This window comes from Rattus norvegicus, chromosome 9, assembly GCF_021556685.1.
Source record: "Rattus norvegicus strain SHRSP/BbbUtx chromosome 9, alternate assembly SHRSP_T2T, whole genome shotgun sequence".
Classification (NCBI taxonomy): Eukaryota; Metazoa; Chordata; class Mammalia; order Rodentia; family Muridae; genus Rattus; species Rattus norvegicus.
The window spans coordinates 76,595,611-76,620,590 of record NC_141542.1 but is presented as its reverse complement, the minus strand read 5'-3'; the positions used below and the strand labels follow the sequence as shown (position 1 = coordinate 76,620,590).

The window sequence follows — 24,980 nt, the reverse complement described above, 5'->3', positions numbered from 1 at the left end:
CTCTAAGATCAAGAATCGACAAATGGGATCTCATAAAACTGCAAAGCTTCTGTAAGGCAAAGGACACTGTGGTTAGGACAAAACGGCAACCAACAGATTGGGAAAAGATCTTTACCAATCCTACAACTGATAGAGGCCTTATATCCAAAATATACAAAGAACTCAAGAAGTTAGACCGCAGGGAGACAAATATTAAAGGAGACCCTATTAAAAAATGGGGTTCCCTCCGCAGGGAGACCCTATTAAAGATGGGGTTCAGAGCTAAACAAATAATTCACAGCTGAGGAATGCCGAATGGGTAAGAAACACCTAAAGAAATGTTCAACATCTTTAGTCATAAGGGAAATGCAAATCAAAACAACCCTGAGATTTCACCTCACACCAGTGAGAATGGCTAAGATCAAAAACTCAAGTGACAGCAGATGCTGGCGAGGATGCGGAGAAAGAGGAACACTCCTCCATTGTTGGTGGGATTGCGGACTGGTACAACCATTCTGGAAATCAGTCTGGAGGTTCCTCAGAAAATTGGACATTGAACTGCCTGAGGATCCAGCTATACCTCTCTTGGGCATATATCCAAAAGATGCCCCAACATATAAAAAAGACACGTGCTCCACTATGTTCATCGCAGCCTTATTTATAATAGCCAGAAGCTGGAAAGAACCCAGATGCCCTTCAACAGAGGAATGGATACAGAAAATGTGGTACATCTACACAATGGAATATTACTCAGCTATCAAAAACAATGACCTTATGAAATTCGTAGGCAAATGGTCAGAACTGGAAAATATCATCCTGAGTGAGGTAACCCAATCACAGAAAAACACACATGGTATGCACTCATTGATAAGTGGCTATTAGCCCAAATGCTTGAATTACCCTAGATGCCTAGAACAAATGAAACTCAAGACGGATGATCAAAATGTGAATGCTTCACTCCTTCTTTAAAAGGGGAACAAGAATACCCTTGGCAGGGAATAGAGAGGCAAAGATTAAAACAGACACAGAAGGGACACCCATTCAGAACCTGTCCCACATGTGGCCCATGCATATACAGCCATCCAATTAGACAAGATGGATGAAGCAAAGAAGTGCAGGCCATCAGGAGCCGGATGTAGATCGCTCCTGAGAGACACAGCCAGAATACAGCAAACACAGAGGCGTATGCCAGCAGCAAACCACTGAATTGAGAATAGGACTCCCGTTGAAGGAATCAGAGAAAGAACTGGAAGAGCTTGAAGGGGCTCGAGACCCCATATGTACAACAATGCCAAGCAACCAGAGCTTCCAGGGACTAAGCCACTACCTAAAGACTATACATGGACTGACCCTGGACTCTGACCTCATAGGTAGCAATGAATATCCTAGTAAGAGCACCAGAGGAAAGGGAAGTCCTGGGTCCTGCTAAGACTGAACCCCCAGTGAACTAGATTGTTGGGGGGAGGGCGGCAATGGGGGGAGGATGGGGAGGGGAACAGCCATAAAGAAGGGGAGGTGGGAGGGGGATGTTTGCCCGGAAACCGGGAAAGGGAATAACACTCGAAATGTATATAAGAAATACTCAAGTTAATAAAAAAAAAAAAAACAATACTTTTTTCCTGTTTTCACAGTATTTTCTCTGCTATCTAAAAAGATAGCAAAAATCCCCTGTCTTTGGATTTGAACAGTTTGTCTATGCTGTACTTATTAATAATTTTGTGTTACCCTACCTAGGTCTGCCCACCTCATTGTACTTAACATCATGACTGACACAAGTTTGAGGGCTATGGTATTTCTTGAGTGTTTCTGTCCCACTCTGTCTTGCCGCCTTCTTATGGCCTTTCTCTTCCCCACTGTCTACCTGTGTCTCTCTTCTAAATCTCCTCCTGTTTGTGGGTCATTTTGATTTTCTGTCTGTTGTCTTTACTTTGCTCCTAAGCCATTTCAGACAGCTTTATTTACTTACTTACTTATTTAGGCAGACTCTCACTATGCATCCCAGGCAGCCTTGACCATGAGATCCTCCTGTCTCAGTCTCCCAAGTACTGGAATTACACCGCACTGGCTAGCTAGTCAATTTTTAAAATTAATTTTATGTGTAGATGTTTGCCTGCATGTAAGTATGTACACCAAGTGTATCTGCATGTTTTTATGTGTATCACATGCATTCCTGGTGCAGCAGAGACCGGGAGAGGAGATTGAATTTTCTGGAACTGGAGTCGCATATGGCTGTGAGCCACCATGTGGTTGCTGGGAATTGAACTCAGGACCTCTGGAAGAGCAGCCAGTGCCCTTAACCGCTGAGCCACCTCTCCAGCCCACATCTAGTTGGTTTTTAATCCACTTGAACTTTGCAACTGGAGTCTCTGACTTGTTCCAATGTTTTCTATAGATTATTGTCTATGTACCACATGTTAAATCTTGGTATATATTGGTAAGATCTGCTATCATTCCTCCTTATTTTTGTTCCTTTGTGTCTTTTTGTTTTAGGTGAATGTCACATTGTATGTGGTCAGGTTGGATTGTGGCTTTTAGTTTCCCCGGACTTTGTTTTAATTGAGTTTGATTTTTACATTAGTGAGGATCGAACCCAGGGACTCATGCATCCAGGCAAACACTCTGACACGAGTCCTAGGCTTTTTTTTTTTTTTTCTTTTCTTTTTTTTGGAGCTGGGGACTGAACCCAGGGCCTTGAGCTTGCTAGGCAAGCACTCTACCACTGAGTTAAATCCCAACCCCCTAGGCTTTTTTTTTTTTTTTTTATGGCTTTGGATCCTTTGTGTTTAAAAAGAAGTCTGTGTGTCAGTTTAAATAATGCCATCACCCTCTAGCCCCAGCCTTGCTGTGCGACTTACCCACCTCCCCTCTAGCTTGTGTGTCTTCTTTTTTTTTTTTTTTTTGGAGCTGGGGACCGAACCCAGGACCTTGCGCTTGCTAGGCAAGCGCTCTACCACTGAGCCAAATCCCCAACCCCTAGCTTGTGTGTCTTGTTGGGGCCTCTTGCTCTTGTTTGGCCCTGGAAATTTAGAAATTAGCCTACTTTTAACTTAATTAGTGCTTCAGAGTAAGAGGGAAATGAACCAGTTTTTCTGAGGTTTTTTTGGTTTGTTTGTTTGTTTGTTTTGCCAGCCAGGAAAATACAATGAATGAGTCACTGCCTCTCTGTTCTGTTCCCCCAGTTCACAGCAGTAAGCTGGGCTTTAGTGTCAGTTACTATTGTCTCTTCTTTAGCATCTTTACTAAGTGCCTCCATGTTTCCTTTCCTTATAGGGAAGTATGCCAACTATGTTAGAGCAGTCACTCAGACACCGGCTTTATGATGATGGCTCTCTCATACCATGTCTCCTTCATGTCTAAGGATTTCATTCATTCATTCATTTTACTTTTGTTTGTTTGATGGTTGTTTTGGAGTCAGGGTTTCTGTGTATCCCTGGCTGTCCTGGAACTCGCTCTGTAGACCAAGCTGACCTCAGACTCACCGAGACCTGCCTGCCTCTGCCTCTGAAGTGCTAGCCACCTCTACTGGACTCATTTTTATTGTCTTATTGGATATTAATATATTTCTTTACTATTTAAAGACGTGCATGTATCCAAATCTTTACAATAACAATAGATACAGAACAGCTCTGTACAGATGGGGTAGTCACAGGAAATGTGTGTGTACACTTCCTCATTTCTTAGTATACTGCAGAATAAAAAATCCTTCTAGATTAATAGACTAAGACATGTTTACCAGTAGATATTGATTAAATAGCATTATTTCCACCCATATCTATAGAATAACAATTTTATCATCTTTGCTTCGCAACCAAAATGTAGTAATATTGATCTTTTCTCTCTTTCTCTAGTTGTAATTATAAAATAAACCAAGATCATATAAAGCAAGCATTATGCTTATATTTAATATCATTTTGGTTTATCAATAAAATACTGACACACTAGCTAGATATTTATTATGTTTATTAAAATACAATATAGTCTTTAATCTATCAGAAAGTTTTTAAAAGAAGCCTCATTTTAGTCTGTTTCAGTTACTCCATGGATTCCTTTGAGCACCTCAGACCAGAAGACAGCCAGTCAGTAGTGAGCAGAATGCAGAAGAAATACTGGAAAACTAAGCAGGTCTTTATCAAAGCGACAGGGAAAAAGGAGGATGAGCACGTGGTTGCATCTGATGCAGAACTGGATGCTAAACTTGAGGTAAATGTGAAGACCGTGTGTGTGTGTTGCACGGAACTGGGTAATATCTGGGACTCCGAGCAGGGATTGTAGCAAACTTTAACACCAAGAAGTTTGGGATGTCTTAGGGTTTCTGTGGCTGTGATGAAACCCTATGACCAAAAGCAAGCTGGGGAGGAAAGGGTTTGCTTGGCTTACACTTCCACTTTTGTAGTCTTCCTCCTTCTCCTCTTCCTCTTCCTCTTCTCTTTGTCCTCCTCCTCTTTCTCTTCTCTCTTTCTTTCTTCCTTTCTTTCTTTCTTTCTTTTTTTTTTGAGACAGGGTCTCACTGTGTAGCCCTGTCTGGCCTGAACTCCCTCTGGAGACCAGGCTAGCTTTGAACTGATATGTAAAAACATAAAAATTGTACACACTAATGGAATAGAGGTCTGGAGAGGTGGCTCAGCAGTTAAAAGCCCTGTCTGCTTTTCCAGGGGACCAAGGTACTATTCCCAGTTCTCACATGGCAGCTCACAACTATTTGTAACTGCAGTCTCGGGATCAGACACTGTCTTCTGGCCTCCATTGGCCCAAGGCATGCCCATGGTGTAGAGACACACCTACAGGCAAAACATAAAAATAAGGATAAGTAAACCGTTTTTTAGAAATGGCGTACTATGAAACCTTCAACATATGTATAATCTTTAATATATATTATACATAATGTTTAGGTTAAACACATCTCAAACTTTTGTCATTTCTTTAGGGTAAAATCTTTCAGAATCCTTGCCGCTTTTTAAATGTTACAATATATTGTGGTCATCCTGTCTCAAAACAGAACAAAACAAAAAATTATTATAACCTTCCGTGTACTGCTTTATATGTGGTATGTATGACCACAATGTAGGTAGTTTTGAACTCATAGCTCCTGGCTCCAACTCCTTTACTAGTACCACACCAGCCTAGTACATTATTTTTAATTAATTAATTACTTTGATTTTTCAAGACAGGGTTTTTCTGTGTAGCCCTGGCTGTCCTGGGATTCACCCTGTAAACCAGGCTGGCCTCCAACTCAGAATCCACCTGCCTCTGCCTCCCACGTGCTGAAACTAAAGGTGTGAGCCACCACTGCTTGGGTCCAGAACATATATTTTGGTGGTGGGGGTGGCAGGTGGTTTCTTTGTCTCTGTCCAGAGACATGTAGCCCTGGCTGTCCTAACAGAAATCTTCCTGTCTCCGCTTCCTGAGTGCTGGGATTAAAGGTGTGTGCCACCACACCCAGTCAATACGTTATTTTTATAGTAAGCTTATTGGGCTGTTTTGATTTGACTAATATTAGTAAAGCTATGTTCAGCATCAGCTGTTTCTAAGGGCACTCTCTTGTCTTTGTGTCACTAGCACTATTTGATGTAGTTTATAATGGACATAACTTGGCAGTGTTCAGATAACTTGGGAACTGAGGGGAGAACAGGTGCTGTAGTAGTCTCCACACATTCATACTTTTTCTCCAGCATTCACAGGAAATTTAAATACGCTTTCTCTATCGGTGATATAACAGCCTAAAGTACACCCCAGTCAGGGAAAGCAAACATAGTGTCTAAACCATACATCACAGTCATGTAAAATGGATAGAAGTCATGTAATGTAACAGATACTTTTATGCTAATTTCAACTTTTGAAGTGCTAAAAGTTGTATTTGTTTATTGTTCTTTAAAGTGTCCTAATAAAATTTATTTTTCAAGGTTTTTCACTCCATCCAGGAGACATGCAATGAACTCGTGAAGGCAGTTGAGAAATACCAGCTAAGACTCAATGGTATGACCTCCTAGATATCTGATCATCCCCATTTCAAATAAGTACTGACATGCGTTTTAAAACTGAATCACTTAATGAGAAGGTAGTGGTCTATCAAACCATTTCATATGATTTTATTGTAAACTATGAACACTTATAGTGACCTGTTCCCAAAATCCCCAGTGTCTGTCTTTCCCTTCTGTGGCTCATTAAATCATGTGACGTTTACTTTCTACTCTGGTAAGTCTTGAGATTGTCTTCCACCACTCAAAGCCTTTTTTTTTTTTTTTTTTTTTTTGGTTCTTTTTTTCGGAGCTGGGGACTGAACCCAGGGCCTTGCACTTCCTAGGTAAGCGCTCTACCACTGTGCTAAATCCCCAGCCCCTCAAAGCCTTTTTTGACCCTGCAGACTCTACAATCAGTACCTCATTCCTTTCCTCTCTCTCAGAAACAGTCAACAAGATTGTCTGTGTGTCCTGTAGGGACTTTATTTTTTTTTCTCTTGAGACAGTCTCACTGTGTAGCTGAGCTGGCTTTGAGTCTCCTGCCTCCACACTCCTGATGCTGGATTACAGACTATAGCTTCACCTCAGCACAGCTTCTTCCACTCCTCTGAGGATCTTTGGTAAAAGTCACAAGAAGGAAAGTCCAGAGATCAATTCTCATCCTCAGCTGATGAGTTCCTCCTCCCCGCCTGCCTCAGACACTGCTTCTGTCACGGCTTCTGTCTGCCTTCCCTGCTTTGCTTTTCCTCTTCAGCTTTCTCCTTCTCAACATATTGCCATTGGCGGGTTCTTCTCTGACTCTGACCTAGCCTTTGGATTTCTTTCTCCACCTCGATGATAGTAGAATATCTCTATCTATCTATCTATCTATCTATCTATCTATCTATCTATCTATCTATCTATTATCTATATCTATATCTATCTACATCTATATCTTATCTATATCATCTATATATCTACATCTACATCTATATCTATATCTTATCTATATCTGTATCATCTCTATCTCTATCTATATCTACATCTATATCTTATCTATATCATCTATATCTATCTATATCTATATCTATCTATATCTATATCATCTCTATCTCTATCTCTATCTTATCTATATCTACATCTATATCTTATCATCTATATCTATATCTATCTATATCTTATCTATCTATATCTATCTATATCTATATCTATCTATATCTATATCTATCTATATCTTATCTATATCTATATCTATATATCTATATCTATCTCTATCTCTATATATCTTCTTGCAGGAGCCAATTCTTTCTTTCCATCATGTGGATTCTGGGGAGTGGCTTACTGGATGTGACTGCCTCTTCGATCTCATCCTAAAATCCTTTCATTAAACTGTTTTAATTTCTTCACAACAAGCATTTGCATCATGTGCTTCCTCACATCCCTTAGGCTTTTGAAGTTTCCCTTAGGTTAATGAGGCTTTCCCTTGACCCCCATGTCTAAATTTAAACTCCTTCTCCATTAAGCCTCCCCTGTGCTCTCATAATGCTCAACATTCAATGTATTTTTCTATTGCTTTTTTGCACCAGAATTTGTTTTTCTTTTTAACATTTTATTACTTATTAGTTATCTTTTTCTTGGGACTAGGGCATGCACATGCCAGTACATAATTGTGAAAGTCAGAGGAAAACTTGAGGGAGCCAATTCTTTCTTTCCATCACGTGGACTGGGGGTGGGTGTGGGGATGGAACTCAGATCAGGTATGGGGGCAAGTGCTGTTATCCACTGACCCATTGTTCTTGATCTCATAATGCAAGAATTGTTTTTGTTTACTTGTTCCTAAGCCTTAAAAACAGTACCTAGCATGTATTCAGTAAGCATTTGTTCATTGATAAATTACCTCCTTGTCTGTGTGGTGGTGCCTCTCCCCTGTAACCCCAGCAGTCAGGAGGCTTAAGGAAGGAGGATCACTCTGAGTGGGAGGCTAGTGTGGACCACGGAGTTACTGCCAGATCAGTCTGGGTTACAGTTAAACCCTGACTCAAAAAAAAAAAAAAAAGCTGTCTGTCTTCTGAAGCTTACAATTTATAATCAAAGCTCACATTGAAGAACTTCAATATGGCATCATTAGGCAAGGGTATGTGTGTGTGTGTGTGTGTGTATGTGTCTGTGTGTGTGTGTGAATATGTGATATATACTATGACATAGTTGAGCTTTTTGCAACAAAATAAAAGGTGATACAGAAAGCATACAATTGAGTCAGTACAGAGCTATAACCCAGAGCTGCAGGTGGAATTAACTTGGGCTATAGTAATTGACAGAGGGAACCCTGTGGAGAGGGTAGTGGGTAGGTGGTTTATGGAGGGTGGAAGATGAGGAAAAGAGAGATTCGGAGGCCAGGGAATGAGGTTAAAGAAAGAAAACAGCATGCATCCATACAAGAGTTTGTAACTAAGACTAAGAAGAGTAAAGAGCAAAGGAAACTTGGGGCCAGATGACTAAGGTTCAAAACCACCAAGCTGTAAACGGCTGCCATGAACACTGGACCGTCATAGTCTGTTGAAATGGAAATGTCTAGAAAGAGTGGCAAGCTTGTGTGTCTTTAATTTTGCCATGAAATCACTAGATCTCTGGGCACCCTTGTGGCATTTCAGAATAAGGAAGGGATCATATATGCGGGTTTCGGTGCATATATGAAAGCTCTTTAGGATGTACATAAATATGTGGTGTCTAGAGACTCCACAGGTCTAACAGGTCTGTGGCTAGTACTGTCAGATAAATGCAGTGGGTAGTCAATGCCGTGAACTTTGTAATGGAGATTGGATGTGGAGCTGTATGAGTTCACCATTTGCTGTCACAGAATAGCATTATCCATCTTTATGGAATCAGTTGCCCAGGGGTGAGGCTGTCAGTGTGGGGTATCTGTTCATGCAGGCCAGCAGGTCCTATCACAAAAGCAGCACAGGTTGGACCTCACCTGCCCTTTCAACATCAATAAAGGTGAGACTGTGTTCCCTGATTTAACAACGTGGTCCGTGTTCCCAGAGAACCCTAAATCCACACGCAGAAAGGAAGACTTTTCCTAAGATTAAAGTTATGAGGCAAAGAAAATGCTTATCTCTCAACTAAAGTAACATGACTCCTGACTGAAAATGAAGAGGTGACTGCCCCTGGGTATAGTTGAGAAGGTTTTTATTACAACTATGAGGGAAAGCACAGACAGAAGCATCGAGAAGAGTCCTGAGGGAAGAGGAGTGAGGGCAAAGGGTGAAGAAGAGAAGAACCAAGATAGCAGGTATCGAAAAAGGCTAAGAGGAAAAGACGCTGGAGGAAGGGGACTAAAGCCCACCTCCTGGTTTAGAGAGCTTTAGGGCGGGGGTAGGTGTGAGGAGGGAGGGTGCTGGGAGAGCTGGAGGTGTGCTGGGAGGTGTGCTGGGAGAGCTGGCCAGCACCTGCTTTGGTTAATAGGCACCTCACCCATTTGTTCTGACCCTGATTAACGTGTTCCATGTTCCCAGAGAACCCTAAATCCACATACAGAAATGAAGACTTTTCCTAAGATTAAAGTTATGAGGCAAAGAAAATGCATATCTCTCAACTAAAGTAACATGACTCCTGACTGAAAATGAAGACTACGCTGCCAATGGGGTATTGTTGCTGCTGTTGTGGACCCAGAAGGCTGGAATGTTGGTCAAAGGACTGAAGGGAGACAGGAGTGCAGGCTGGAGATGTCAGTTTTGCCTGCCACCCAGGTTCTGCTGACCACCTGAGAGTACAGAAGTGTAGACCTCTTTGGAGCAATCTGGGATGCAGGTTCTGAAAGCCGCTGAGGCTGGTGCATTGCAGGCATGGGAGACTGGAAATCTGCTGGGATAGATATAGACTAGGGACAGAAGGTAAAGTTAGGACAGCGGTAGGAGCTGCCTGGGCGGGCCTATGCCAAAGTGTTCTCCCTGAGAAATCAAGCCATGAGGCAAACCTAAAATAGAGAAGGTTTATTGGAGGAAAGGAATGGGGGAGAAAGGGAGAGAAGAAGGGAAGAGGCCGACTGGGGACATGTGGGAGGGAAAGAAAGACAGGGAATAGATGGAGAGAGAGAAGGAAGATGGGGGTGTGGATAAGAGAGAAAAGATGGGAAGGGGGAGAGGGAGGGAGCAGAGGGAGGGGAGAAGCCTGAATAGTTCTTATATACCTGGTTCCTGACCATTACCTAGCCATTGCTAGGTAACTATTGGGCAGAGCCTAGAGGAAATGCTAATTGGGTGTACAGTTGAAACTTTCAGGCCTGTGGTCCTGGTAGCTGGAGGAAGGGAGGACTCCCAAGACCAGAGAAAGGGGGAGCCCACCTTCAGGGGTAGACAATGGGCATGGAAGTTTTGGTTGTAATTAACAGGAGTACTTATCTGGAGTCATGTGACCTGTGAGAGGTGGATCTAAGTCTCATGACTCCCTGGAGCTTGCAAGAGTTTTTTGTTTGTTTGTTTGTTTGTTTGTTTGTTTGTTTTTAAGATTCATTTTTTTTATACATAACTACACTGTAGCTGTCTTCAGACATACCAGAAGAGGGCATCGGATCTCATTACAGATGGTTGTGAGCCACCATGCGGTTGCTGGGAATTGAACTCAGCACCTCAGGAAGAGCAGTCAGTGCTCCTAACTGTTGAGCCATCTCTCCAGTCCCACAAGAATATTTTATGTTAATAAAAAGAGATAGACTGAAGTCAGATTGTAGAAAACGCAGTAGACTCACGCCTTTGAGTCATCGTTAAAGTTGGGGACTCAGTAATTGTGGGTTAGAAGTATGAACACTCTTCCTCTGTCCAGGGGCTATGTATATGGACTGGACAGAGATGCTTTCAGATGAGGAGCATTGTTAAGTCTATACTTAGAAGATACCAAAGGAAATTGAAAATTTTCAGTTTATAACTTTGAAAATATTAGCAGGGCTTTACTAGGGCCAGATTCTCCGATTCATGCTCTCTGATAGTGTTTGGTGCTTATAATGCAGTGCATAGTTTTATTAAAGGTGATAACACAGACTGCGAAGTCACCTCTGATGTGTTTATAAAAAGATAAAGAGGGGGGGATATGTTCTAAGGAGGTGTGGTCAGGTATGGGGGAAGGGGGTGCCTAGGTGGGCCCATGCTGAAGAATCCCCTCCCCCTGAATTTATCCAGGGCACAGGAAGGGGATTCAAGAGGGTAGTAGAGGCAGAGAAAGGCAGAGAGAGAGTAGAGAAGTAGAGGGCAGCCATGAGCACATGGAGCAGGAGTGGGGGGTGGGGGGTGGGGGGTGGGGGGGGAATGACGGGGGACAGGGAGAGAGTGGGAGCAAGAAGGGACGAATGAGAGCAAAAGAGAGTGAGGAGGGAGCAAGCAGCCCCTTTTATAGTGAGTCAGGCACACCTGGCTATTGCCAGGTAAGTGGGGTGGAACTTAGAAAAAATTCTAACACCCCCCCCCACACCGTTGCATTGTGGTGCTCTATGGCCTTGGTCACCTTTTGGATAGCAGAGAGGAGCAGAAGGAAGAGGAGGTTGGCTTACAGTTCAGAGGTTAAATCATTAATGGGGACTGGCTTATAGTTCAGACGTTAAATCCATTGTCACCATGGAAGCATGGTGGTATGCTGACACGGTGCTGGAGAGGTAGTTGAGACTTCCACAGCTGCATCCACAGGCAGCAGAAAGAGATGGTGAGCCACTAGGCCTGGCCTGAGGTTTTGAGACCTCAAAGGCCACCTCCAATGACACACTTCCTCTGACAGGGCCACACCTATTCCAACAAGACCACACCCCCAGCAAGGTCACTTCCTATGAGTCTGTGGGGGCCATTTTTATTCAGACAGCCACAGATGCAATTCTGGGCCCCCAGTCTGTACACTTCTTTGCAGCTGGACCTGTAGTGACAATCCTTTCACCTCATCTTCAATGTTTACTGTGACCCCTGCCTTATTTTGAAACTAAAGACATGCTCCAACATTTCTTTAAAATTTCACTGTGAAATTACCACTGCTGGATGGAGCTTTTCTCTCATCTCTGGTTTGTGGCTTAACTGTAGCAATTACCATGTTGGCTTCACCAGTAGGGAAAGTCTGCCCAGTTATCCCTTGATTCTCTCACAGTTTTGCTTCCCATGACATCAACAGTTTGTCACAGCTTCTTCTGGAAAACCCAGGAAATCCACAATTTCATTTCAGAGGATGCAGCATGTCCCGCTACCACATCTTGAGCACAGGGAAAACCCCTTTTGGTGTTCAACCTCTTTGTAGCTAAGGCGAAAGTAGGTGTGACATTGGTGTCATTTCAGGGTCCCGTTGGCTTAGGTGAGTTCTGAAGGCCTTTTCCTCCTGTCCATTTGAAAGTGGTTTAAAAGTTACCAGGTAGAGGACTAGATTGGCGTTTCTAAAACCATCTGTAGCAAAGGAGCGATATTTTGCTGTTGGTTTGTTTCTAGCCTGACGCTCTTGTAAAGTATAACAAGAATGAGTAACCGGCTAGGCATGGTGACGCATACCTTCAATTCCAGAAGGCAGAGGTAGGCGGAGCTTTCCAAGTTCTACGACAGCCTGGTCTACATAGTAAGTTCCAGGACAGCCAGTGCTCCCTACAGAGACCCTGGGGGATGGGGGTGGGGGAAGTGATGCACACAGGTATGATGGTGTGTGTGTGTATTCTAGAAGGCTATCTGATGCACACTGAGAAGCTGTCTCAGGAAATAAGCAAACAAAACAAAACAAACCCTAAGCCGACTTCCGTGCGCACATGGGGCCTCACACTTGCAGAGCACATGCTCGACACTCCACTTCCTCTTGGTCAAGCCCTGCAGTTTTATTTCGTTTTTAGATCTGTGACGGATATGAAAGTAGTCAATTTAGTCAGTCCCTGTGTGTTTCCTCAGTTTCTTCTCAGCATCTGGCAGCACCCCATGCTGGGGTCAGTATAGCAGTTTTTATGGTTTGACATTTGCCAGTTTACCTGTGGTTACGAACAGTCAGCTTTGCAGAAGGAAATTCTGCTGCCCCAGCATCTACAGCACCCAGAACTAAACGTGCTCTCCAGGCTGCCAGCCTCTGCAGCGGGAGAAACTCAGAGAATTTTCTTCCCCTTGTGACTCTTTATTTTAAAATTTAAATTACGTGTGTGTGTGTGTGTGTGTGTGTGTGTGTGTCTGTGTGTCTGTGTGTCTGTGTACTCAAGTGCCATAGAACATGTGTGGAGGTCAGAGGACAACCTGTAGGGGTCAGTTCTCTCCTTCCACGTATGGCTCCAAGGACTGAACTCAGGTTGTCACGCACCTTGACCTGTAGACTCATGTCTCCTGCCTGTTAAGTTTTAAGCAAATGGTGAAATGAAAGAATTAACTAAACTGTACTTTTTTCCCCTAGTTATATCAGAGGAAGAAAATGAACTAGGGCTCTTTTTAACGTTTCAAGCAGAGCGGGATGCAACTCAAGCTGGCAAAATGATGGGCGCCGCCGGCAAGGCCCTCTGCTCTTCAGCCAAGCAAAGGTCCACAGCTTTCCTTCACCCTCTGACCTGTAGTCATGTGACCTTTCTGACGTGTGCTATGCTCCCACAGAAAGGCTACTACTGCCTATACTAATAAGGCAATGGAATGTGCTTCAGGAAAACTGTGTTTAGAGATACATTTTTTTAATTCTAATTAATCATTTAGTTACTCATTTTAAATTATTCATTTGCATTCAAAAGAATTAAAAATTGGTGCTCTTGAATACATAATTCCTAAAATTAGCACTTTGTATTATATTTCTTTTTCTCAAATGGTTTTCTATAATAGTGCTATAGCATGACTAATATTTCAAATATGTGTATTTTTTCGGTGTCCATGTTTTCTTCTGAGATGCTGACCAGACAAGCCCTGGGCCTCACGTGCCGAGGCCTTTGAGCAGCACTCCTTCAGCTTTGGTGACATTATAGTATTTCTAATTAAATGGAAACTTTCTTTTAAAATTGTTTTTTTATTTTTTAGAAAGGTTACTATGTAGCCCAGGCTAAACTTGATCTCACAGATACTCACCTGCCTCTGCCTACCCATGTGCTGGGATTAAAGGCATGCACCACAGCCAGGTTTTCTTCTTTCTTAATTCGATACTTTCCCCTTATTATTTCACAGTGCTTAGCATAAAGATATGTTATAAAGGCTATATGTGTGTGTGTGTGTGTGTGTGTGTGTATATATATATATATATATATATATATATATATATATATATATATATATATACACACACATATATATATACACAGTAAATGTAGCTCAGATGCTTGTATTACAGACAAAATAAAAAAATTGACCTTATCAGGTCCTGTACTGAGATGTCTGCCCGGGTGGCTTCACTCTGCCACATTAGTGAAGAAATCCTCATTAAGGCATCAAGCCTGACGGTCCAGGGCCCTCCTGTGCCACTGTTCAAAAGCAGCTTTAGCCCAGCTGGTTTTGAGTTGTACTTCTTAAATATCTGTTTTTCTGTCCTCATCCAAGCTGCCAATAACTGCACCCCCATTAGTTTTCCTAGCATTTTTATCTAATCTTTTGTACCCAAGTTTTCCCTACACTTGCCAACTGGACAATCTCTGTAAATTACATTGTGTTTTGGAGCACAGGTCCTGTGTTGCTTTAGAATTCTTTTCTAGGGGGTAGGTGTGCCTGGTGGATTATTTATATCTGGATCAACAAACTTGTGTTCCCTAAAGTTGAAAGAGACAACCTGTAGAAGCATGTCCCCCAGTAACTCAGGGTCTGCTTTCTAAATCTTCAAAGCATGTCAAGAATTTCCTATTTGTGACTTAGCTCCATGGTGAATACATGTTGCAATGTGTCTAGATTTTTGTTTATGGATATATATAATCCTCTGATCACTACCTCTGTGCTGTTAGACTGGCCTTGTGCACTCCCCTGTCTCGTCTTAAGCAAGAAGTGGCAACGTTCAGTCAGAGGGCCATCTCTGACACCTCAGTGACCATCAACCGCATGGAGCGGGCTCGCACCGAGTACAGAGGGGCCCTGCTGTGGATGAAAGACGCATCACAGGAACTTGACCCAGACACCTTCAAACAAGTGGAGAAGTTCAGAAAAGTAAGAAATGCGTCCCTTTCCTTCCTTTAGGATGTTTATGTCTTTTAGGTATGTGAGTACTTGTATGTCTGCACTCCAGAAGACAGCATTGGGTCAAATCATAGATGGTTGTGAGCTGCCATTCCCTGTTGGGAACTAAGCTCAGGTCCTGGGGAAGAGTTGTGCAGCCAGTGCTCTTTGCTGCTCAGTCATCTAAGAGAGGCTCTCCCTGTACAGCCCAGGCTGGGCAGGAGCACTAGTTCCTCCCTGGCTTCCTGAGAGCTGGGGTTACAGGGGCATGCCACCGCGCCCGGCTCTAGACTCTTTTGAAAATTAGGGTTATTTATTTATTTACTTATTTATTTATTTCATGTATGCGAGTACACTGTAGCTGTCTTCAGACACACCAGAAGAGGGCATCAGATCCCACTACAGATGGTTGTGAGCCACCATGTGGTTGGTGGGAATTGAACTCAGGGCCTCTGGAAGAGCAGTCTGTGCTCTTAACCGCTGAGCCATCTCTGCAGCCCAGGAAATTAGGTTTTATTATCCCTGCTTGGCTATTTCAGCAGGCGTACTCTGAATGGCACCTTGCTCACAGTCTTACCTTTTTTATTTCACAAAAGCTCTAATCGTGTTCTAAATCAGGTTTTGGAATTTATGTACAGATAGAAAATAGTGTATTACTAGTGGGAAAATCTGTGATTGCTAAGGTAAAAATCATGTGAAAATGATTCTTAGTTCTAATAAAAAGTGGAGATTATTAAGTTTTTCATTCTGCTACAGTAACATACTTATATATTTTTTAATAAATTCATTATATGAAGATACAGCCCACTAGTAGAGTCCTTACATGAGCACACACACACACACACACACACACACACACACACACACACACCTACTTTAAATTCACTATATATGGTTATTAACATTCATTCAGTAATTCATTCCCTATAATGAAGCCACAATGATTAATGCTGATGGAGCGTCCCCTGTACCAAATCCTGCGAGTCGCCCCCTTGCCTTGTGTCTCAGTTACTTCCTTGCTGTGGTAGAACACCATTACCAAAAGCAACTTAGGGAGGGGAGGGTGTTTTCAGCTTACAGTTCCACAGAACAGTCATCTGCAGAGGAAAGCGGACGGGACCTGAAGCAGAGAAGCGTGGAGGCAGGAGCTAAGCAGAGCCACAGAGGAGAGCTGCCTGCCGCTCTGTTGTGGTGTGGTTAGCCTGCTTTCTTACAGCACTTGGGACCACCAGCCCAGAGTTGGCACCACACAGTGAGCTGCACCTTCCCACATCTGTGTGCGGTCGGGGCATTTTCCTCAATTTAAGTTTCTTCTTCCAAAATGGTTCTAGCTGTGTCAAGGTCATTGATTACTCCCGGCAGCCCTGTCAACTAGGTGAATACTTGACCTGAGGCCTGTCCTAAGCCACTTATACTCTTGATTATACTCTTGATAATAATAACATTTAGTCCTTGAGAGTGGTTGGACTCTGTGAGTTCCAGAACAGCCAGGGCCACACAGAGAAACCCTGTCTGGAAGGGGGGAAAAACCCAAAAATCAAACAAACAAAAAAACCAACCAGATTTCTATCTAATCCCCCTCAGAATCCCACAAGGTCTGTTCCTTTATCTCCACACACACACACAGCCTTCTTATTCTTGCTTCTGGTGCCCCCAGGGCTCTGCTCTGTCAGTCTCTTCCTCAGAACCTTTCCCTTTCGTGGCCTGCTTACGCCAAGAGTCCTTGGTGTAGCCCGTTCATCATCTTGCTGTTCTGTTCAAACACCCAGCTTGCCGAGGGCCTTCCTGAGCCCTGGACAGTCACTCAGTTCCCTTCACTTGTTTGTGTGTTTCCAAGCAGAGGCCCTCCTGTAATTATGAACTTCTCCTGTCCCTCTCTACCTGACAGTGATGGCATGAGCACTTGTTTGGTTTGCCACCGTGTCTCAGTTCCTAGAATAGTGTTTCATAAACTAGACAACTTGTAAACAAAAGTCAGTATTTATATTATCCAGTGACATCTATGAAGAAATAAATATATAAATGCCTCAATGATTTAGAAATATTAATGTCTTCCAACATTTTACCATGGCTTCTATTTATTCTTCTAAAATGGTTATTACTTTTTTTACATTTAAAAATTGTATTTTATGGAGATTGGGGATTTAGCTCAGTGGTAGAGCGCTTGCCTAGGAAGCGCAAGGCCCTGGGTTCGGTTCCCAGCTCCGAAAAAAAGAACCAAAAAAAATTGTATTTTATTATAAAGTGTAATAATTTGTATTTGTTGTTGATGAGATGCATACATACCTCTAGTGTGAGCATTCTGTCTAAGCTCTACTGCACAGTTGCCTGGCAACAGTCAGATATGCCTGATTCACTGTAAAAGGGTCTGCTTGCCCCTCCGCGCTCTCTCGTTCTCTCTTGCTCTTTTTCTTGCCTTCCCTCCCCCCACCCCTCTCTCCATGTACTCATGGCAAGCATCTACTCCTCCCTCTCTCTCTCTCTCTCTCTCTCTCTCTCTCTCTCTCTCTCTCTCTCTCTGTCTTCCTTTCTCTGCCTCTACTACCCTCTTAACTCCTGTCTCCATGCCCTGAATAAACTATTCTATATTATACTGTCGTGTGGCGGGTCTCATGGGGAAGGGATGCTAGAATGTGTGTGCTCATCTTTAAATATTATTTGTTTGTTTGGTTGGTTGTTTGGTTGGTTGGTTTTGGAGACAGGGAGTTCTCTGTGTAGCCCTGGCTGTCCTAGAACTTATTCTGTAGACCAGGCTGTCCTCTAACTCAAAGAGATCCCCCAGCCTCTGCCTCCTAATAGCTGGGATTAGAGGCATGTGCCATTACTGCCTAGCTAAATTTTATATTACATTATTCATTTATTTTGTGTATGTGAACACGTACTATAGAATACATGTGATTGACAGAAGGCAACTTCTGGGTGTTGGTTCTCTTCTTTCCCCCTCTGGGTCCCAAGGATCAAACTTAGGTGGCAGGGACGTTTGCCCACCGAGCATTCTCCTCAGCCCTTCTATTTCTTTGCTTCTTTTAGCAAAATGCTGTACATAATCCTAAACATTTCAGATATTTGTTTTTATCTGGGATAATTTTTTTCTTCTCAACTATGGTTTTCATTTTTTTTTCTTTTTTTCGGAGCTGGGGACCGAACCCAGGGCCTTGCGCTTGCTAGGCAAGCACTCTACCACTGAGCTAAATCCCCAACCCCAGTTTTCATTTTTTATCTCAGGTTTTCTCACCTATAGGACAGCAATTGGAGTGGCAAGGAGCTAGCTCAGAGGGCAGGGGCACTTGCCACCAAGCCTGATCACGTGAATTTCATCTTCAGAATTCACATGGTGAAAGGAGAGAACCTCCTCCTACAGGTTGTTCTCTGACCTACACACACACACACACACACACACACACACACACACACACACACATACACACATATACATACACACATATATACATACATACACACATATACACACATACACACATACACACATACATATACACACATACACATACACACACATATACATACACACATATATACATACACACATATATACATACATACACACATATACACTCATACACATACACACATACATATACACACATACACATACATATACACATATACACACATACATACACATACACACATACATTACATACACACACATACATACACACACACACACACACACCACCCCGTGCAACATAAACATGTAAATGTTTTAAAAGGAGATCGATAATGAGACTCTCCTACAGTTATCAGAAATCGCTAAAGTCTCCACCACTAACCATGGGGTGATAATGGCCCTGAGAAGAGGAACTGTTACAATTCCATGTGTCTGAGAGACATTTATTTCAGACCCTTTAGACATGCATCTTTGGTGTTGATAGTAACTGACAATTTTTGTGATTTCAGGTACAGATTCAAGTGAGAAACAGCAAAGATTGTTTCGACAAGTTAAAGATGGATGTCTGTCAGAAAGTGGACTTGCTGGGTGCTAGTCGGTGCAATATGTTATCTCACTCACTCGCTACCTACCAGGTACCCACTCCATGCTCAGCACGTCCTCGCAGTAAGGATGAGTGGCGAGGTTCCTTCTGAAAGTCATGTCATGGGTGTGAGAAAATGTATGTCATTGCTCAAGTCCTGACTGCTGCAGTTGACCTGTAAGGCAGTAACTGAAGAGACACTTAGAAACTGCCTTGTAGTTTCACACTACTCTCTTTTGAGTCCTGGCACAGTGAAAGACTTAGGGACTTTCTGAGGTTGAGAGCTGGGTGTGGTGGTGCACATCTTTAATTCTAGCACTCAGGAGGCAGAGGCAGGCAGGTCTCTGAGTTCAAAGTCACCCTGGTCTACAAAGTAAGTTCCAGGACAGCCAAGGCTATACAGTGAAACCCTGCCTTAAAAACAAAAACAAACAAACAACCCCCCCAAAAAAAAGCAAAGGTGGGGAGTGGTGAGGGAGTAAAATCAAGACTCTTTAATTTTGGTTACGTATACTTTGATTTAAAGCAGTGACACTGGGCCCAGCCAGGTATGGGGGCTTATGCAGGTAACCCCAGAACTGCAGAGGCAGGAGGATAGAGAGTTCACAACTAGACTCTGTCCCAAAACTAACAAAAAAGCAAAAGGAATGCCATGATCCAAAAAGTTTGAAAACTTTTGTGTCAAGCAGTGACTAAAGATAAGGAAGCCAATGACAACTAAGTGGTAATTTGGGCTTCAAACAGCAAGTTTACCAAATCTCCCACCCACCAAGTCTGTGTGCTGTGCGACTCTGACCTCCTAAGTCTCCAGTGCATCCTGCCCTCAAGTCATATGTTGAAGGTACAGCGAGTACCAGCTACTCACGGCCGTGGTTGCAGACTTCCACGTGCCTTTGTAAACAGCCAATAGAAAGCTGCCTTTGAGAAAGGAGAGAATTCGTGAGAGGAGAGGGTCACTCATGCTGTCTGAAAGCCATGTCCTTGATCCAGGTTGGCACCATGCAACTCAAGACTCAAGGAAAGATGTCCTTGAAAGTGAAGGCAGTGGCAGGCTGTAGTCTCAACAGTTGTGAGCTCAGCTCCCCTCTGTTCTCCCTCTCAACCTTTGTCCTGGGACAGCAGTCTTGAAGCAACAGGAAGATCACAAATTACATCAGTTAGCTAAATAACATGGTTTTTTTTTTTAAAGACTTTATTGGGGGCTGGAGAGATGGCTCAGTGATTAACAGCACTGACTGCAATTCCAAACGTCCTGAGTTCAATTCTCAGCAACCACATGGTGGCTCACACCATCTGTAATGGGATCCAGGGTCCTCTTATGGTGTGTCTGAAGACTGCTACAATGTACTAATCATATATACAAAATTAATAAATAAATAAAATCTAAGATTTTATTTACTTTATATTTATACATGAGTATACTGTTAACTGTCTTCAGACACACCAGAAGAGGGCCTTGGATCCCATTACAGATGGTTGTGAGCCACCAATGTAGTTGCTGGGATTTGAACTCAGGACCACTGGAAAAGCAGTCAGTGTTCTTAACCACTGAGCCATTTCTCCAGCCCTAAAATAATGGGTTTTTAGGGCCAAGTCTCTGTTGAGCCCTTAACAAAAGGTCAAATTTAGTAGCATTTTCTCCAATGAATAGATACTTATGAACCAAGCAGAGTGGCACACACCTTTAATCCAGGCACTGCAGAAGCAGGTGGATTTCTGTGTGTTGTGGACATCCTGGTGTACTTAGCAAGTTCCAGGCCAGCCAAGGCTACATAGTAAGACCATGCCTCACAAAGCAAAACAAAGCATAGAAACAGATTCCTGTGGGCAATGCAGTCCTCAGCAGGTGAAGGTGCCTGCCATCAAGTCTGAGGACCTGAGTTTGACCTCTGGGACCCACACGGTGGCTTGGGAGACCCAATTCCCTCAAGTTGTTCTCTGGTCTCTGTAGGCACTCTGTGATATGCACATATACTCAAAGACACACATCCACACATACTCATACACTCATGCACGCATGTGCATGCAAGTCTTACATGTGCTGACATAAAAATGACGTGTGTCCTTCTGCAGAGATTGGTGTTTTATGCCTTTGATGCCTTTGACTTTAGATTTCGAGGAATTTGGACCCAGGTTTTCTTTCTCTTATTATAAGCTACATTCATCCTCTGGTACTTTCCAGTGCTGTGTACAGACAGGCACGTGCACATACAGAGCTCACTTAAATAAAGAACTGTTCTCTCTGGTCCCCGGTGCTCAGACAGGCCTGGGTCAGGCAGACCTCCAGTGTTGTCTTTTCTGTTTCTGCAGAGAACATTACTTGGGTTCTGGGAGAAAACGGCTCAAATGATGTCCCAAATCCAAGAGGCCTGTGCTGGCTTTCATCCATATGACTTCATGGCTCTCAAGGTATGTCTCCCAGGTCCTCCTGCTTAGCTGAACCGCTTCAGTTAGGTGACAATGTTAAAAGTACCTTTTGCTGGGCTTAGTTTCAAACTCAGGAAACACATTCCCCATTCCTAAGGATCTGTCCTGCCTAGGTTCCAGTATCTGCCAGGAACACTAAAGTACACAGGCCTCTTGTGGGCTGAGTGCTAGTGTGTGTAAGAGCTAAGGACCCAAAGTTGGTTGGGTGACTCACAACTCCCATAACTTCAGCACTAGGGCCTGACAGCACACTCTTCTGGGCTCTGTAGGCATCTGCACACGCAATTAAAAATAAATCCTTTAAAATAAAGATTTCTAGAAAGTGAAGATTAGTAATAAAAAACTTAAAGCACACAGATGTGGTTCATGATGCCCAGGTCACACAGCATGGCCCTGACATGGGTGCCACTACAGCTGCAGACACAAACATAAGAGACCTAGTTCCACAGCATGTACATATGAGAAGCGTGCTCAGTTTGATCAGTTTCTCCATGTGTGTGCAGCACCAGTCGCATCTTTGCGTGCAGCTTATTCAACAGTCACACTGTGACACTCATCCCTGCAGTCCTGACGGGCTGGCTTTCAGTGCCTCTTACCTTCACATTCCCATCTCAGCTGCATGAAGTGTCCGTGATGGATTTTTAAAGTCATCCTTAAAAAAAAACTTGGAGGGATGTGTGTGTCGCGCACTCCTGCACAGGTGCCTGCAGAGGGCAGAGGTGCCTGCAGAGGGCAGAGGTGTCTGGTGTCTCTGGAGCTGGAGTTATAGGTGGTTGAAAGCTGTCTCTATGGGTACTGGGAATTGAACTTGGCTTCCCTGGAGAACAGAACATATTCTTAACTGCTGAATTATCTCTCCAGTCTCCTTTTTAAGTCTTTTCCTTTTTGAGACAGGGTCTCACTGTGGCCCTGCATGGCCTGGAACACTCTGAAGACCAGGCTAGCCTTGAACTCACATAGTGCTCAGAAAAGGATCAAAGGCTCAAGCCTGCCTACTTCCCGTCTTTTAAGTCATTTTCTGAGATACATCTTTCAGTCCCAAAGCTGCCCTTGATTAAAGTTTGGGTTTTTTTTTTTTTGTTTTGTTTTGTTTTCCTGTAAGAAATGCTTCAGGAGCTGGAGAGATGGCTCAGGGGTTAAGAGCTCTGACTGCTCTTCCAGAGGTCCTGAGTTCAGTTCCCAGCAACCACATGGTGGCTCACAACCGTCTGTAATGGGACCCAATGCCTTCTTCTGGTGTGTCTGAAGACAGCTGCAGTGTACTCACATAAATAAAAATAAATAGATAATATTAAAAAAGAAATGCTTCAGTAAATGCTGTATTATGTGTTAGGCACATTCTGTACCCAACTTCTACTCAGAACCTAGACAGATCGTCCTTAGTTCTGTGACGAGGATGGTGGCACAGGTGGGGGTGCAGCTTTCTTTGGGTTTGTCACAGGGTGATGACCTTTCTCTAAGGCATGGCACAGTGTCTGTGTGGTTCCACAGTTGGCTGGGGTGAAGAACTGTGTACATGGGGCTCAGTGCAAATGACACCATCCCACATTCCCACAGCTCTCGCTCTCCGCTCAGAACTACTCCTGTTTTCTAAGTATCTGAAATTTTCATTTCTCTTTTGATTGTAAAAAGCAATTTTTTAAAAAAAATCTACTTAACATTAAATTTTGTATCCTTAGCAACTACAAGACACTCCAGGCAATCTCACTGCAGAGGACAAAGAAGAACAAACAGAGGGCAGTTGTCTTAGTACAAACCTCAATAAGTAAGTAGGCAAAGGCTGCCTCTGGTGCTGTGGAAGTCCAGGATGCCGCCCTAGGGCACACATGGAGAAGTCATTGGCTCTCTCCTCTCTGGCTCAGTGGATGGTGATTCTATGTCATTTCCCAAACAACACAGACATCTTTCCCTGCTAGTAACATGGTAGGCAAAGGAAATGCCAAAACAAACAAACAAACAAAAACAAAACAAAACAAAAATCCACTCAGCTTGTGGAGACGATCCAGATTCTGTCATGAGGAACAATGCATATTAGGACCTGAGTACTGTAGGGTGCCAGACCTGCAGGAGAGCAGGAGGGTGGGAGGCTCGGGAGTAGGGACACGGGGGGGGGGGGGGGCGGGGGGGGCAGGAGAGAGCAGGAGAGGAGGAGAACGGGCAGGTCCAGGTGCAGCAGCTGTTAGAAACCAATCTCACAATGACACAGCTGAGACTGAGCCTTGCCCACACAGGCCTGCTCCTGTACAGGCCTGCTCCCGCCCCCCAACCCCCCCAGTCCCCTTGCACAGCATGCTCCTTGCACAGTCCGCTCCCCTCATGAGCCTGCTCTCCTCACAGGCCTGCTCCCTGCACAGCCTGCTCACCCACAGCTCATTCACTCCCTGACTTTTCCCATGCTCATCAGCTGCTTCACTCTGACTTAAGCAAACAGCAGCAACTCTGACAGCCCAGTAGTAACAGGAACTCTTGAGTAGATGGTGATCCCAAGCATATTCTCTATGGGAAATCTGAATGAAATGTTTGTATGTATGAAATTGTTTGTATAAATTAAACTTCCTTTAGTTTTATATTGACATTAAAATCATGAATAAAGCTAAGTTGTTTAAAAAGGACATGTAAGGTGAGGGGGTGCTGAAGAGATGGAGAGCACTGACTGCTCTTCCAGAGGTCCTGAGTTCAATTCCCAGCATTGTAACCATCTGTAATGGGATCTGATGCCCTCCTCTGGTATGTGTGAAGACAAATACAGTGTACTCATAAAATAAATAAATACATTTAAAAATATTTTTGAAAAATCATATATGTATACTATCATTGGACATTTCATTACAATCCTGTCTACTTATATTTACTCTGCAAGGATTTTTGTAGTTACTTTTTTAAATGATACTGTATTGGTCTTTAGGTGTCTTTAGAGAAATATTAAAATAGCCTTCAGGGGTTGGGGATTTAGCTCAGTGGTAGAGCGCTTGCTAGGCAAGCGCAAGGCCCTGGGTTTGGTCCTCAGCTCCGAAAAAAAAAGAAAAAAGAAAAAAAAAAAGAAGTCCTTGCTAAAAGGAAGACATAGGCACAAGGAACTGGTGTGAGGCCATGTGTTTTATGTTGGTGGCCTATGGAGATAATAATCTATAGTGTGTATATAAAAGCAAGTCTTACTATGATAAAGAAGTTCTGAGTTTCGGGTTTCTAAATTAGGAATAGTCAACCTTATATTTGGCCAGAGCCTACAATCCTGACAGAGTCTGAGTGAGTGTTTACAGAAATAAGAGGTCAGAAATGAGAGTAAGGAGCTGAGGGGTGGAACAGCAGTCTGGCATTTAGTCCCAGCACTCAGAGGCAGAGGCAAGTATAGATCTCTTCTGAGTTCAAGACCAGCCTGGTTCACAATGTGAGTTCCAGAACAACCAGCATAGAGAAACCTTGCCCTCGAAACAAAACAAAACCAACAACAAAAAGAAAATTAAGGATTTTTATAGTCTGTGCAGATCTATAGAAATAATACTCCATTATGGATTTGATCTACCTGGTAAGTATTTTAT

General features: G+C 43.3%; 2 protein-coding genes across 42 annotated transcripts in view; one reads left to right on the top strand and one right to left on the bottom strand.

Moving 5' to 3' along the window:
- Window positions 1–24,980, top strand: part of Ica1l (islet cell autoantigen 1-like) — a 58,062-nt gene that overhangs the window by 15,809 nt on the left and 17,273 nt on the right. For 21 of the 41 annotated variants that reach the window (NM_199400.2, XM_087566219.1, XM_087566216.1 and 18 more), the window contains 7 exon segments: window positions 4,001–4,179; window positions 5,880–5,952; window positions 13,299–13,422; window positions 14,812–15,010; window positions 18,941–19,066; window positions 21,325–21,423; window positions 23,121–23,206. In NM_199400.2, coding sequence (NP_955432.1) covers window positions 4,018–4,179; window positions 5,880–5,952; window positions 13,299–13,422; window positions 14,812–15,010; window positions 18,941–19,066; window positions 21,325–21,423; window positions 23,121–23,206 — 869 coding nt within the window. In that variant the 5' untranslated portion in view covers window positions 4,001–4,017. 41 annotated transcript variants of the gene reach the window in all.
- The window catches only part of Fam117b (family with sequence similarity 117, member B), a 110,115-nt gene continuing 89,057 nt past the window's right edge, over window positions 3,923–24,980 (bottom strand). Inside the window, exon 9 of the mRNA XM_087566678.1 lies at window positions 3,923–4,757. Within this exon, the coding sequence (XP_087422804.1) occupies window positions 4,699–4,757 (59 nt within the window). The 3' untranslated portion in view covers window positions 3,923–4,698. The remainder of the gene's footprint in view (window positions 4,758–24,980) is intronic.